At 41.4% G+C, this 13,957-nt stretch overlaps 1 protein-coding gene across 1 annotated transcript in view; it reads left to right on the top strand.

Annotated features, from left to right (window-relative positions):
• Positions 1–3,047: 3,047 nt before the first annotated feature.
• Positions 3,048–13,957, top strand: part of LOC306875244 (protein unc-13 homolog A-like) — a gene marked incomplete at both ends in the record, with an annotated part of 47,394 nt that continues 36,484 nt past the window's right edge. Inside the window, 4 exons of the mRNA XM_079425728.1 lie at positions 3,048–3,108; positions 10,975–11,004; positions 11,103–11,202; positions 12,784–12,901. Of these exons, the coding sequence (XP_079281854.1) occupies positions 3,048–3,108; positions 10,975–11,004; positions 11,103–11,202; positions 12,784–12,901 (309 nt within the window). The remainder of the gene's footprint in view (positions 3,109–10,974; positions 11,005–11,102; positions 11,203–12,783; positions 12,902–13,957) is intronic.

Raw genomic sequence — 13,957 nt, 5'->3', positions numbered from 1 at the left:
TCATGCAACTGAAGTGAAACTGTATGGTTACAGTATGAAATGTAGAAGGTAGAAGGAGTGTCCCCTCTGTGCAATGGCTATTAATTTAGTTTAATAACTTACTCTTTTGTTGGTTTACTTTTCTAGTTATTTAGTAAAATGTGCTGTTTGTTCATAGAGATGCTCTAGAAATGACTTGCATCGGTGTGGTGAACCCACCCGTGTTTTAAATGCAGGGGTGTGTTCCCTTGATATTCCAAATGGAGCTTTAGTTTGCTCCCCTGCTCAGTTGGGATCTGCTTTGATGTATGATATTTTTAACTGTGTTTGCTGTACAGTGGTAAAAAGGCTCTGGAGTTCAAAACCTTCTCGATGGATAGATAACATTACAGGTGTCATTTGCTTTGTCGTATAATTGCCATCTACATTTACTGAATCAACAAATAAAATCCATAATATTTTTTTTAATCATATGTGGTCTAAATTGACAGATGAATAAATCAGGGGTCTTCAACATTTTTCATCCCTTTTGTGGATAGAGCGGCGGACATCTGTAACATACTGTATTAAATTAAGCAATGCATTTTAATATAACAAAAAAATATTGCAATGCTATTGTGGCAGGTGGGAAGAATCACGCAACAAGGAGAGCTCAAAATAAATACCCCGGAGGGTGGATTTATTTAACAAGGTGAGGGTGTCGGTTGTAAAGGGGTGGCTGAGGTGCGGCGGTGCTCTTCTTGGTGTGATTTCCTCCCTAGTGCGGTGCGTCGGTGCGGTGCTCGGGGCAGGGCAGGATCGGTCACTCGCTGGGCTCTGAAATCAAGAAGAGTAGCGTGCATTAGTTTTCAGCCTCTTCGGAGATGTCTCTCCCTGTTGTGCAGCCTCGCACGGCTTATCTGGCCGCGGGCAAACGAGCCCCAAGTGTGGCCGATCCGCCGTGATGAGGAGGTGCAGGTGTTTCCTCTTCGTCTCCAGGGCAACGCTGATGAGCAATCGGGACGCTCGTCACACTCTCCCCCCCTAAACGTTGTCCAGGTCCTGGTGGAAACATAAGATGACAGTAAGGGGGAAATAGGGGGTAGGTGGGGAGTGACCCCTGACAGACCTGTACTGGCTGACCAGATCCGAGAGAGTCCGTCGGCGTTCGCGTTGGCGGCTCCGGCTCGGTGACGGACGACAAAGCAAAAGTCCTGGAGCGCGAGGAACCACCGCGTCACCCGGGCGTTGGTGTCTTTCGCCTTGGCCATCCACTGGAGGGGCGCGTAGTCCGTCAGGAGGGTAAATTTCCGGCCCAACAGGTAATAACGCAGCTCCAGGACTGCCCACTTTATCGCCAGAGCCTCTCTCTCCAAGGTGGCGTAGTTTCTCTCGGCCTTGGTCAGCTTCCTGCTGATATACAAGACAGGGTGTTCCTCACCTTCCTGGACCTGGGACAGGACGGCTCCCAACCCTGTCTCGGACGCATCCGTCTGGAGCAGGAAGGGGCAGCTGAAGTCCGGGGCCCGCAGGACTGGTTCTTCTGTTAACGCCTGCTTAATCCTCTGGAACGCCTCCTCCGCCTCTGGATTCCAGATGATGCGTTCCGGCTGCCCCTTCCTCGTAAGGTCTGACAGAGGGGCGGCTAAGGAGGAGAAGTTAGGGATGAAGCAGCGATAATAACCCACCAACCCTAAGAACGCTCGTACCTGAGTCTTTGAGGCCGGTCTAGGGGAAGCACGGACGGCCTCCACCTTTTTCTGCTGCGGCTTGATGAGGCCCCGACCGACCTGAAACCAGGTACTTGGCCTCGAAGAGCGCTAGGTGGCATTTACGAGGGTTGGCGGTGAGTCCAGCCCGTCGAAGATCCATGAGCACCCTCCGCAGACGGTCCAGGTGATCCTCCCAACGCTCCGAGTGGATGACGACATCATCCAGATACTGGATGATGTCCAGTATCTTGTTGGTGAGGGCAAAGAATAATGTCCATCAGTCGCTGGAATGTGGCCGGTGCCCCGTGAAGGCCAAAGTGAAGGGTCCGGTACTGCCAGTGGCCACTAGGTGTTGAAAAGGCAGTTTTGGGCTTGGCACTATCAGTGAGGGGTACCTGCCAGTACCCCTTGGTCAAATCCAGCGTTGAAATATACCGGGCCCTTCCCAATCGATCCAGGAGTTCATCCACTCGAGGCATTGGGTAGCTGTCGAATTCTGAGACTTTGTTGAGGCGCCGAAAATCATTACAGAAGCGGAGGGTGCCATCCGGCTTCGGGACCAGGACAATTGGGCTGGACCACGGGCTGCGTGATGGTTCAATCACCCCTAACTTAAGCATCTGCTGAACTTCCTCCCCAATAGCCTGCCGACGAGCCTCTGGGATGCGGTAGGGCCATTGCTTAACGATGACCCCTGGCGGCGTTTTGATGTCGTGCTGAAGTACCTGGGTCTTCCCGGGGACAGCGGAGAACACATCCGAGAACTGACCGATCAGGTGTTGCAGCTCAGCCTTCTGCGCCGCCGACAGATCGGGGTTGGTATCCACCAAGACGGGCTCGCTGATGGTAAGGGCGACGGTTTGCTCCTGGGTCCCTACCCACTTCTTCAACAGGTTGACATGATACAATTGCTGCGGGCTCCGTCTTCCGGGTTGCCGTCACCGGTCCCACTTTTTCCACCACCGTGTACGGCCCGCGCCAGGCGGCCAAGAATTTACAGGCGGAGGTGGGTACCAAAACCATAACTTGATCGCCCGTCTGGAACTCCCGGGGCTGAGCTGCACGGTTATAGTGGCGTTGTTGGGCCTGCTGGGCTTTGGCCAGGTGTTCCCGGACTAATGGCATGACACTGTGGCAGGTGGGAAGAATCACGCAACAAGGAGAGCTCAAAATAAATACCCCGGAGGGTGGATTTATTTAACAAGGTGAGGGTGTCGTTTGTAAAGGGGTGGCTGAGGTGCGGCGGTGCTCTTCGTGGTGTGATTTCCTCCCTAGTGCGGTGCGTCGGTGCGGTGCTCGGGGCAGGGCAGGATCGGTCACTCGCTGGGCTCTGAAATCAAGAAGAGTAGCGTGCATTAGTTTTCAGCCTCTTCGGAGATGTCTCTCCCTGTTGTGCAGCCTCGCACGGCTTATCTGGCCGCGGGCAAACGAGCCCCAGGTGTGGCCGATCCGACGTGATGAGGAGGTGCAGGTGTTTCCTCTTCGTCTCCAGGGCAACGCTGATGAGCAATCGGGACGCTCGTCACACTTAGGGATGGGTACCGAAACTCGGTATTAAATCGGTCTCTGGGCTAAATTATGAAAGACCGGAGTATCGATAAGCTCTGACGTTATCGGTACTTCTGTCGGTATTGGAGATATTAAGAAAACACACATACATCTGTGATAAAACACACATACATGTTGCTCTCTCTCTCTCTCTATATATATATATAATGTTGCCAGCTGTTTTTATGTGCAATAATATTCAAACATTTGTCTATGATGCATTTTTGCTATGCGCAATTCAGAAGCCAGATCGCGCTCACGCGGAGGAGCTTCAGAACACGCAACATGAAAGTCCTGTTTAATTATGATAGAAGAGAGAACCAACTATTCAAACATCTGCTCACACTTTAGGCCTGTGGCTGTTATATTAAGCTAAGTATTTTTTTTTTTCGATTTTGGCTTCCAAGGATTATAGCCGCATTTCTTCCACAACTCCCTTCCCTTCATAGCGGCGCGGATTCGTTCCTCCGAACCGAAACTTAACATCTGAATCAGCTCAATCAGTGATTGTTATAAAATGCCATCTTTACTGTTGCTACATTGCAGGACATATTTGATAGTAAAACGTTGAAAGTAGCCTACAATCTGCTGTTCCCCAGGCTGAAATGTGTGTGCGCGCGTGTGCCTGCGCGGCGGCGTGCTCCAAAACGGACAAGCAAAGTACACTTTGAGCTTCGGGCGCGTCAAAATAACACACAAAAATATGCCAAAAAATGCGTTGCGTGTCAGTATATTGTCTTAAAGTGTCAAACTGGAGCTTGAGCCATCAATGTTAATCAAAGAACAAAATGCAAAGAGAAAATCACCCACAGCTCTTAATCTGAACAACGTTATAGCTTTAATAAACATAAATCTATCAGTACATACAGTGAAAACTATGCAGTGCTCATTTACATTTGATTACTTTTGTAACTATTACTTACCTGAACATTAATATTAGTAGACCTTCATGGAAAAATTAAAGCACTGTTTATTTTATTTCGTTTGTGTGTTTGTTTTATTGTATTTGTCAGTTTGTTTTACTTTGTTTCTTTGTTCATGTTGTTACTGTATCTTATCTTATGTATATAAAACACTAAAAATACCTGCACACTGGTGCATTTACAAATTGATGAAGTGCAGGCATTTTTAGTGTTTTATATACATAAGATAAGATACTGTAAGAATATGAACAAAGAAACAAAGTAAACCAAAAGGACCGATAAGAATACCGTTAAAGTACCGGATCGATAAGCAGTATCGATAAGAGTAGTAATACCGTTAAAACCTTAACGATACCCATCCCTAGTCACACTATATTATGCTTAAAAATCATTACTGATGGACATATATTATCATGTTTCATTTTCATTCATATTACATGTGGATATGTAGAAATGAACATGAACCGAGATTAATAAATGCTGTAAAATGATAGTTTATTGTTAGTTCATGTATATTGCGTGCAACCTTTGATTTATTATAGTAGGTACTGAGAGTATGAATAGTGTCTGTAAAGGTGTAAATCTTTGGCTGAATGTCTTTAACATGCACTTACTGTTAGCCTTTTTGGTCTGCAGTTTGCAATGGGCCACTTGCCTAGTTTCTTGATTGCCATTTAACACAAGATGACATGCAAATCAGATTGGTCTGTTGTAGAAGATCTGTTCTAGGAGCCTCCAAATTCTAAACGATACTGTAAGCCATGTTTCTTTGAACACATCCCACACAGACATTCTGATCCATGGCACGTCTGCCACCACTCTGTAATTAAACAGGCAGCGGATTCACAACCAGCGTCCGAAAGTGACAGTGGGTGTGTGCCACATAGACTGGCATCATTCTTGGCGCCTGCCTCAGTAACCTGAGCAGATGTACAGTACGGCTTGCCTAATTCCCACTGGATGGGTTTTGATGATGTTGAAAGTCTTGGAGTGCTGTTACATAACCATCTTTTTGCCACTTTTCTGTGAATTTGAATGCGTCTTTTCTAAGCTCTGTTTAAAATGTCTGATATGTTTCAAAGGAAAGCATTCTAAGCTATTAATTAAAACCTAAAAATCATGACACGCACACAAAAAAATATTTACTTCATTGACTCTTTGATCTTTCATTTTATGGAAAAGAGCAGCCTTGACATTCTACTAAACGTGTCTTTTTGTGTGCTCCACAGTGGGTTTATACAGGTTTATACTTGTTAATACAGATTTCGAAAGATATGATTTAATTTCTGGATGAACTCTGCCTGTAAGGACTCATTTTCATATTAATAATTGATTATAATTGCCTGTTTAACCTCCCAGATATATGACTGTATTGTAGTTAATGCTACCAACAGATACCATGTATAATTTAGCACTGATAGTCAATTGCAAATGTTGTTGATTTACACAGAGGTATAAAAAGGAAATAATCATATGCAACTGCAGAATTACAGACCTTATTCATTCATTCATAAGACAAATTACATTGAATCTAGTGGTCTAAATAGGCCAAACACTGTAGTTCCTCAAGGACACTCTGTTGAGTTGTATTTATTTGATTATTATTTATTAAAACATGAAATTGTATTGCTTTACAGGAGCATTATTATTGTTAACTAAAACTGTTAGACATCCCCTTTGTCAGTTTATACAAAGCTGTGATAAAAATGAAATAAAAAAAACCCCTAAAATACTTAAATGAACAAATACCTAAAACAAAATAAGTATTAAAAAGTAATGAAACTACTAAAGCTAAAGATGTACAAAATAAGATAAGAAATAAAAAGCATTTTTCAAAACTCTGTGGAACACAAATAAAAATGAGAAAAGTTGCCTTGTCAATTATAATTAGAAACAAATAATTTTAAGTATTAAATAATTAGAACTATATATATCTCATGCTTCCATGAGCATGAGATATATATAGTTTATATCTCATGCTATATATAGTTTATATCTCGTGCATCATAGTTTGTGTGTGTGTGTATATATAGGGTTATATATATATATATATATATATATATATATATACACACACACACACACACACACACGCGCGCGTACATATGTTATTTTTATTTAATCTTGAGTTTTAGTAATTTTATTATAATATATAATTTTTAATATATAATAATCAATCTTTGAAATTGAAATTGCGTTTAAAATAAAAAATAATAAAAACGGACTATTAATAAACACTATAAAAGTATATAAATAATACCTCAATAGCACTTCGTGAGAGCAATTGGTATTTTATATAATGTTATTCAGATTTTTTATTTATTTATTTTTTAATTTATGCCTCTCTCCTCAGAGAAAATCAACCTTATTCCTTCAAATTCCCTCATATAATTAGCTGCAGACCGCAGTTCATCGCTGATGGATTACTTTAAACACCCCCCCCCCCCACCCCCACCCCCCAAAAAAACCCCATTCACTCAACATTCACCCTGAAGTGGTTATTTTTAGTGTCAGGATATAGCTCGCTCTGCCTGCGCTTGGCTACACAGAGAGATTAATGGAGCGCGAGAGGAAAATATAAAGAGGCAGCACACGTGCATGCCAGCCACATGGCAGGAAATGGTGCGTGGGAGCATGAGAGAGGATACCCTGGCAGAGGCGAGTGGAGACAACGGCGAATCGTGAGCGGGAACTTTGAGTAAAGGTGCAGCATTGATCATTTTGAGGCTTTCATGATAAATGTCATTTTCCTATCAGCCTTACGGTGCTTGTCCATTATAGCGGCAGAATGGCGCTCTGTAGGCGCTTTCGTACCGGAGGAACATTTTTTAATAGTTTCTAGAACTACTGGCGGAAGTTCCCGCTTTTTTCCCGCTAGGAAAGTATTTAGTTCTACTTCAGTGTAGGATCCAAAACAGTTCTATAGGAACTACCAGTGACGCAGTGTACGCTGATTGGCCAAACGCATATGAAACACTGGCTACCCGGCATTTTTAAAAAGCCAAGTAAAAAATTTACTCCATGAACAGCGATAACGGCATTTACCTGTTGTCTAGAGTGTTGTGTTCTTTTCTCAGCCTCGATGATAGCACTACAAGTTGTCATAGGAGATTTAGTCTAGTTTTCATACTCTTTCAGTTGCGTAAATTGTGACTTTACACAATTACATCAAACAGCTCCGAACATGGTGTCCTCCATTCACCAGTTGTTGATGTTTGTAAATACCGCGAATAAAGACGTCACTGTCGGCCTGAGTTCCTGCTGTCGGTGCGAATGCAACCAGGAAAATGGGCAGAGGGAGAAATTGATTCTCTAGGAATGATCCTGCTGGCTTGTTCCTTGGACCGGGTTCCTACGCGGTGCGAAAGCGCATTATGTCGCTCAAAACGCTAGAGCAGTTCCGCTTTGGGGTGTGTTTCTGTAACGAGTGATGGTTATGATCAATAATGTGATTTTATACACAAGCGATCACAGATATTTAAACATTCATGACAGACGTCAATACCTACATTTCACGGTAACTGGCAACCACTCTACATTTTCTGCGTAACATTTGCATAGAGTTCGGTATTTCTCAACTTTAGAACGCTTAAAGTCTCTGCACACTGAGTCCGAAATTTTCGTATGCGATTTTTTTGTATTCGTTATCCTAAAAGGTCGTCATCCACAGAAACCTTGCACACTGAGTCCGATGTGTATTAATTAATCCATTGCGAAACAATTCGCAATACAGCACTAAATGGAGTGCTGTGAGGATGATTTTGCTGTCTTCTCGCTTCTTAAAAAGAGAGGAAATATTGAGAGGAAGGAGAGTTCCCCCTCAGGAGCAGTGGGATTATCCCGGGCGATTCACAGTTTACTTCAAGATGTCAGTGGCTCAGTTTGATGCTTTGCTAGCGATACTAGAGCCACATATTAAAAATAATGCCAGTTTCTGTGAACTCAGTGTGCAAGGATCTTTACGGTGCTTTGTGCTGCGAGACTAAGTGAATGAACTTGACTGTCAAAACATCTCTCAAAATGTTTGTTACGGATGCGAAAAATAGAAAAAATCGAACCCGATCCGAATTATTTTATGACAGACGAAAATTTTGGAGGCAGTGTGTAAAAGTGATTGACATAACGTGAGGTCATATTTATTTTTTAACTTGCAAAAAGTTCGGACAAAATTTTCGGATTCAGTATGCAATGACCTTCACAGCCTTTCTCAAAGCTTTCTCTGATTCACTGCCAATCCCACAATGCACAGCACAAGCATGAAGCTTGGCTTCATAGGAATTAATCAAAAATCCTAGATCTATCCATGGCAGTGGTAATATACTGTGTACTTTATTTTTGATATGAACACAGGCAGTCAACACTTGCGCACTAGAAAATTTCATCAGTTTCTGCTCTATTTCACTCTAGTTATGACTGGTAAAAATGTCTTTGTACTTGTTTAAGCCTAGGTCTGTACTTCATAGCATCTTTCTTTGGCCAAGGACCAACCAACAGGCCATCTGACTGACATATAAACCAACCAATCACAGTTGGTTTTGTTTAGGGACATGAAAATGTAAAGTCGATGTCCCTACAATAACGGACCGGCATGCACCTAATAAATTATTCATTCACGAATGTCATCTTTAGTCGTCAAGAGTCTATGCTGTGAACTTCACATACTTTTGAAAGTCCAGCGTTTAGTTGATCCTGATACCTGCTCATTGTCAAAGTTGTAAACACCATGACTTTCTTCTTCTATGAGGGGTTTTGGCATCACAATGGGTTTGTTTCCAGGCAGACCATTAAAGAACATAAAAGGGATAGTTCACACAAAAATTTTAATTCTGTCATTAATTACTCATGGTGTCCTCTCATGTTGTTCCAAACCCATAAGACCTTCGTTCATATTCAGAACACAGTTTAAGATATTTTTAATTAAATCCGAGAGCTTTCTGACCCTGCATAGACCGAAACATAACTGACACGTTCAAGGCCCAGAAAGTTAGTGAGGACACTGGTAAAATAGTCCATGTGACATCAGTGGTTCAACTGTAATTTTATGACGTTACGAGAATACTTTTTCTGCGCAAAGAAAACAAAAATAACTTTATTCAACAATTTATTCTCTTCCGTGTCAGTTGACGCACGTTCACTGTTGACGTTGCAGCCACTGGTGTCACATGGATTAGACCATAGACCTAGACATTAGACATAGACCTTGCTGTCTATGCAGGGTCAGAAAGCTCTCGGATTTCATCAAAATATCTTATTAATTTGTGTTTCGAAGATGAACAAAGGTCTTACGGGTTTGGAACAACATAAGTGTGTGTATTAATGACATAATTCTCATTTTTGGGTGTACTAACACTTTAAAGAATTAAAGAACCATTAAAGAACATCTGTAAATCCTGTGGAACTCCCGAAGTGTTTTCCCATTTTGTGTTCCTTATGCATCAGATGTTCAGCCAACAGTCAGTGGATGTAATGTGTGAGGCTTGGACTAGTTGCAGATGAACTAGATGTTCATTTATTGTACTTAATCAGCAAGGCTGTGATTTGTTCGTAGACACAAAACCTGACTTGGAATGAAAAGGAATCGCCCATTACTGTGGGCAAACTCTGTACCTCCCTTCAATTCCATACCTTACCACTCACATATTATCATCTGGAGCTATTACCATTCATGGAGTGCAGATTTCAGTGTTTTGGATGCTAGTGTCCACATTAGGCATCTTAACTACTGTAGCTTAACCAGCACAACTTCCTTGGTCAATCCGGTTTACCTGATTATGCTTGTTGACTGGCTTCAACCAAATTTAAGGAAGCTGATCTGCTAGGTAGACTAGCAACAAACCAGCACTAACATTCCCCCTTCTCAGCAGGAAACTGATGTTCAATTTTCCCCAAGCATTCAAGTGAAGATTTGCAGTATGTCGGCAAACAGACAAATGCAATGTGAGGGTTTCCATTTTGGTTTCCTCTGACTCATTTGCTTTGCATTCGGTATAACTTACAGCTACTCTCAGGTGTTAAAAATGTCAGCTGGTAAGAGTTTTGAGAAAGTGAGAAATTCTGCACTGAATTTAAAGAGGAACGCTGACTGTGAAGGATTACAGTAGAAGGCTTGGAATTATTTTAAGGTCCCCTTAACTCAAGGATGCTTCTACCCACACTGAATAGGGGAATATGAATTATGAATGGGGCCGTTGACGTCACTCGGCTTTAAAAGGAGCTCAGTTGGAGAACTTTTTTTTTTTCAGATTTCCCCTAAGCATAACTGACAGTGACTGCCTCTCTAGACCTCTCTGCAGTTTCATAACCACTCAAATTGTTCATTATCTGCACAGAGAAACTTGTGTCTTGGAGATTTTGTACCTTTGCCAAGCTCTGTTTCTTTTGTTCCTTGACATGATGGTTTTAAAGGTTTTCATGAGTATTTCTCTTTAACAACACTTTTAAAAAAAGTACTGTGGTGCTACAATGGTACAGTCAGTGATAGAATCAGACTGTGATTACAGGATACTTTGATATCAGTTCAACTTACGTTCACCTTATACTGTGGTAATGAATGATTATCATAGTATTTATTTACCATGGTACCACCATGCAACATAGTACATATACCAAAAAAAAAGAAAATATATATATATATATGTATGTGTTATGTGATTTGCCTTCCCACTAATTGAAAATCCCTACAAACTGGAGTCTATAGCCTTGAGGAATCCCTTTTGCAGAAATGCAAATATGCTGACATTGAATGTGAAATGTGCTGCCTGATATGTAAAGTGTGATTATTTTTAATACCCGTGTTTATTACTTATTTACATACACGTCTCTCTCTATTACAGTGAAGAAAGCCAAGCTCGATGGACCGCAAGGTAAGCCTGAAGTCTCACTGTAACTAGCTTTCCACACTATCTTTTTGTGGGTTTTTTTCCTGCAACAGTCTGTTAAATGCACTGGTATTTCTGTGCAGAGAAATTCAACACGTACGTGTCACTGAAGGTTCAGAACGTGAAAAGCACCACCATAGCCGTGCGCGGCAGTCAGCCATGTTGGGAACAGGACTTCATGTTGTGAGTTCCTCTACCGTTTCTCTTACCAGTATAAGTAAGGGCTAGAAACATGCTTAATATAAGTAAGCTATAATGCTGATGCAAATGTTTGGCCAATGCATTCCAAGCACAGGGTCCCATTTGTGCATACTTAATGTGTGTTTCCTAGTGGTAATGCTGAGAATGCCATCTGTACTTGAATTAAACTGCATTCAGACACATTCCTTAACATATCGTGAGAACTTGAGCTTGTGTAGCTAGAAATATTTGTGGTCACAAACTTGCGTAGAGTGTGTTTCAAGCCTTACGACTGAGCTGACAAGAACCTTGATGAAGGAGCTATTTCTGTTTTCGCATGTGACAGTTGGCATTCCCTTGGTAGTGCCAGTCAAGTAGTACCCCCTGATGGTTCTCCCTTAAGGGCCCAAACGTTGCTTAGCACTGTTTGCAGTAAATCTCGTCTTCTAAATTTAAGAGAGAATATGTGTTGGGGTTGTCCTGAAAGAGCAGGACAACCACAACAGAAAAATGTGTGGGTTTACATAGGAAACTCTATATCGTGCTGTTACATAAGCGCCACCTACTGTCAGAAAATACATTTGCATTTTAATATAGTCCGTCTGCTGTTTTTGTTTTACGCAGGTGTCTTGTGTAGCATAATTTCACAAATCTAAAGTCAGACCATTTAGTTTTTGCTTTAAATCTTGAACTTATAAAGTCTAATTAAAAAACAACTGCTCATACTACATGTATGTAGCACTACTGTCTGTTCAAAATAAATGAAAAACTACATCTCCTGTTGTACTGAACTCGTATCGAACCGTGAGCCCAACACCTAAGTACGTACTGAACTTCTGTTTACCATTTCACCCCAAGTAGCCACTCAGACCACACTAGCAACCAGTTAGAACAACATAGCAACACACCTTCATCTACTTACAAATAAGAAAATGTTTTTGCACTTGCATTTTGTTCAGAATGTAAATAATACATACATGTAGAAACTTTTGAGACACTGATAGCAAAACCACAAAAGCATCTGGTTGACACTGCAAAATTCTTTCCAACTTCATCTTGAGTCATCTATAAGCCAGATCTGCTTCAGCACCTCTGTATCTTGCTGTGTAATGTCTAACGCAGCACCACCACTGTCCCCAAGATTAGCCCCTGTGGTCTGTAAGAAGGATCGGTTTTGATATCAAAGTTGAGGTTATTATTGGGATTTGATGGAGCTTCACTTGGAGTGGCACCGGAGATGCCCAAGGCACAGATGACATTGTTGTCTGCACCCTGTTTGGTTTTTATTGCTATTTTCTGTTTCTTTTTCCATTTAATATAGCGTCCCTGTCTTTTTTAGTCCTCCACCATTCTCTGGGGTCTGGTTTTTCAGCATGTCTAATTGAACTAAAACTACTGAGTCTTGCAGTTTCTCCACAGTATTTCAGAAATTTTGCCTTGGGTCTCTTTATTTTTAATGTGAGTTTATTCACTGAAGATATATGAAACCGTCATAACAGAGTATAGTCATATCATCATAACAACACATGAATATCTCTCTCCATCTCTCTGTTTCTCAATACTACCCTTCACTTCATCTTCTAGTGAGATTAACAGGCTGGATCTGGGCCTGACAGTGGAGGTATGGAATAAAGGACTGATCTGGGACACCATGGTTGGCACATTGTGGATCCCTTTGAGCAACATTCGACAGTCGAACGAGGTACAGCCCAGATGGCCGGCCTGGCCCCCAACAGCTTGCAGCTTTTCTCACCCTCTGTAGATGTATATGTGTAGATCTGTAGATGATGCCTAGCATTGGCTCTCATTGCAAACATCTTGCAGAAAACATTCCCTGTAAAACTCTATTTGTTAATATTTCTTACCAGTTTAAATATATTTTATGAAGCATTGTTTCTGCAATGTTTCTCATAAAATGTTATAAGCACAGCCCCCATTGAGCAATCTGAGATTAAGTGGCTTGTTAAATTAAATGGTGGTGACATTCGCATTTTACAGGGTTCAAACCTGCACCCCTTTGGTTACCAGCAAAGACCTATAACCTCTAAGCTAAATTACTATGAGCAGGTAGTATTATATACCTCAGTAGTTGAGCCAAACTGAATATACAGACAACTAGGGGTGGGCGATATACTGGTAGACACGATTAACCGGTAGAATTTTGTCAACGTATCATTTTCATATGTTTTTAAGCATTGCGGTTTGCAAACAAGTGATTTTAAGCCATTGAAATCCAATCAGCAGCGAAAGAGAACTAATTTCGCTATATGCAGGCTGTCAGAAAGACAGAGCTGTCAGAGAGGTGTGCGCATGTGAAGACGGTGCTCATAGAGCAAAATGAGTTATTTTGCCGCTATATAGGCCTTGAATGATTAAATACACACACTTGTATGTGCCAAAATGTCCGTCTTTGCAAGTATTTGCAAACAGCTGAGAAAGAAAACACATGTAACATTGGATCTGAGTAGCTCTTAAAGTGATAGCAGTCTGTCTGTCATTCATGTTAATCAAACAACAAAAGAGAAATATTGTCTCACTGCTCTTGACTAAATTCCTTTTGTAACTTTAATTTACACAGTGAAGAATATGCAGTGTTTTTATACATTTCATTACATTATACAATGTATGTAGTATTTCTTATTTATTTGATGTACTGTAGTTTTTTTTTTTTGTCCTATTGATTGTAATTAGTTCCTAATTCTTATTTAATCGCTGACTGTTTACTTGTCTTCAGTCAGCTTGATTTTTTTTTTTTTTG

Source organism: Barbus barbus (assembly GCF_936440315.1).
Source record: "Barbus barbus genome assembly, chromosome: 9".
In the NCBI taxonomy this organism is placed as follows: Eukaryota; Metazoa; Chordata; class Actinopteri; order Cypriniformes; family Cyprinidae; genus Barbus; species Barbus barbus.
This window is presented reverse-complemented; position numbering and strand designations above follow the sequence as displayed.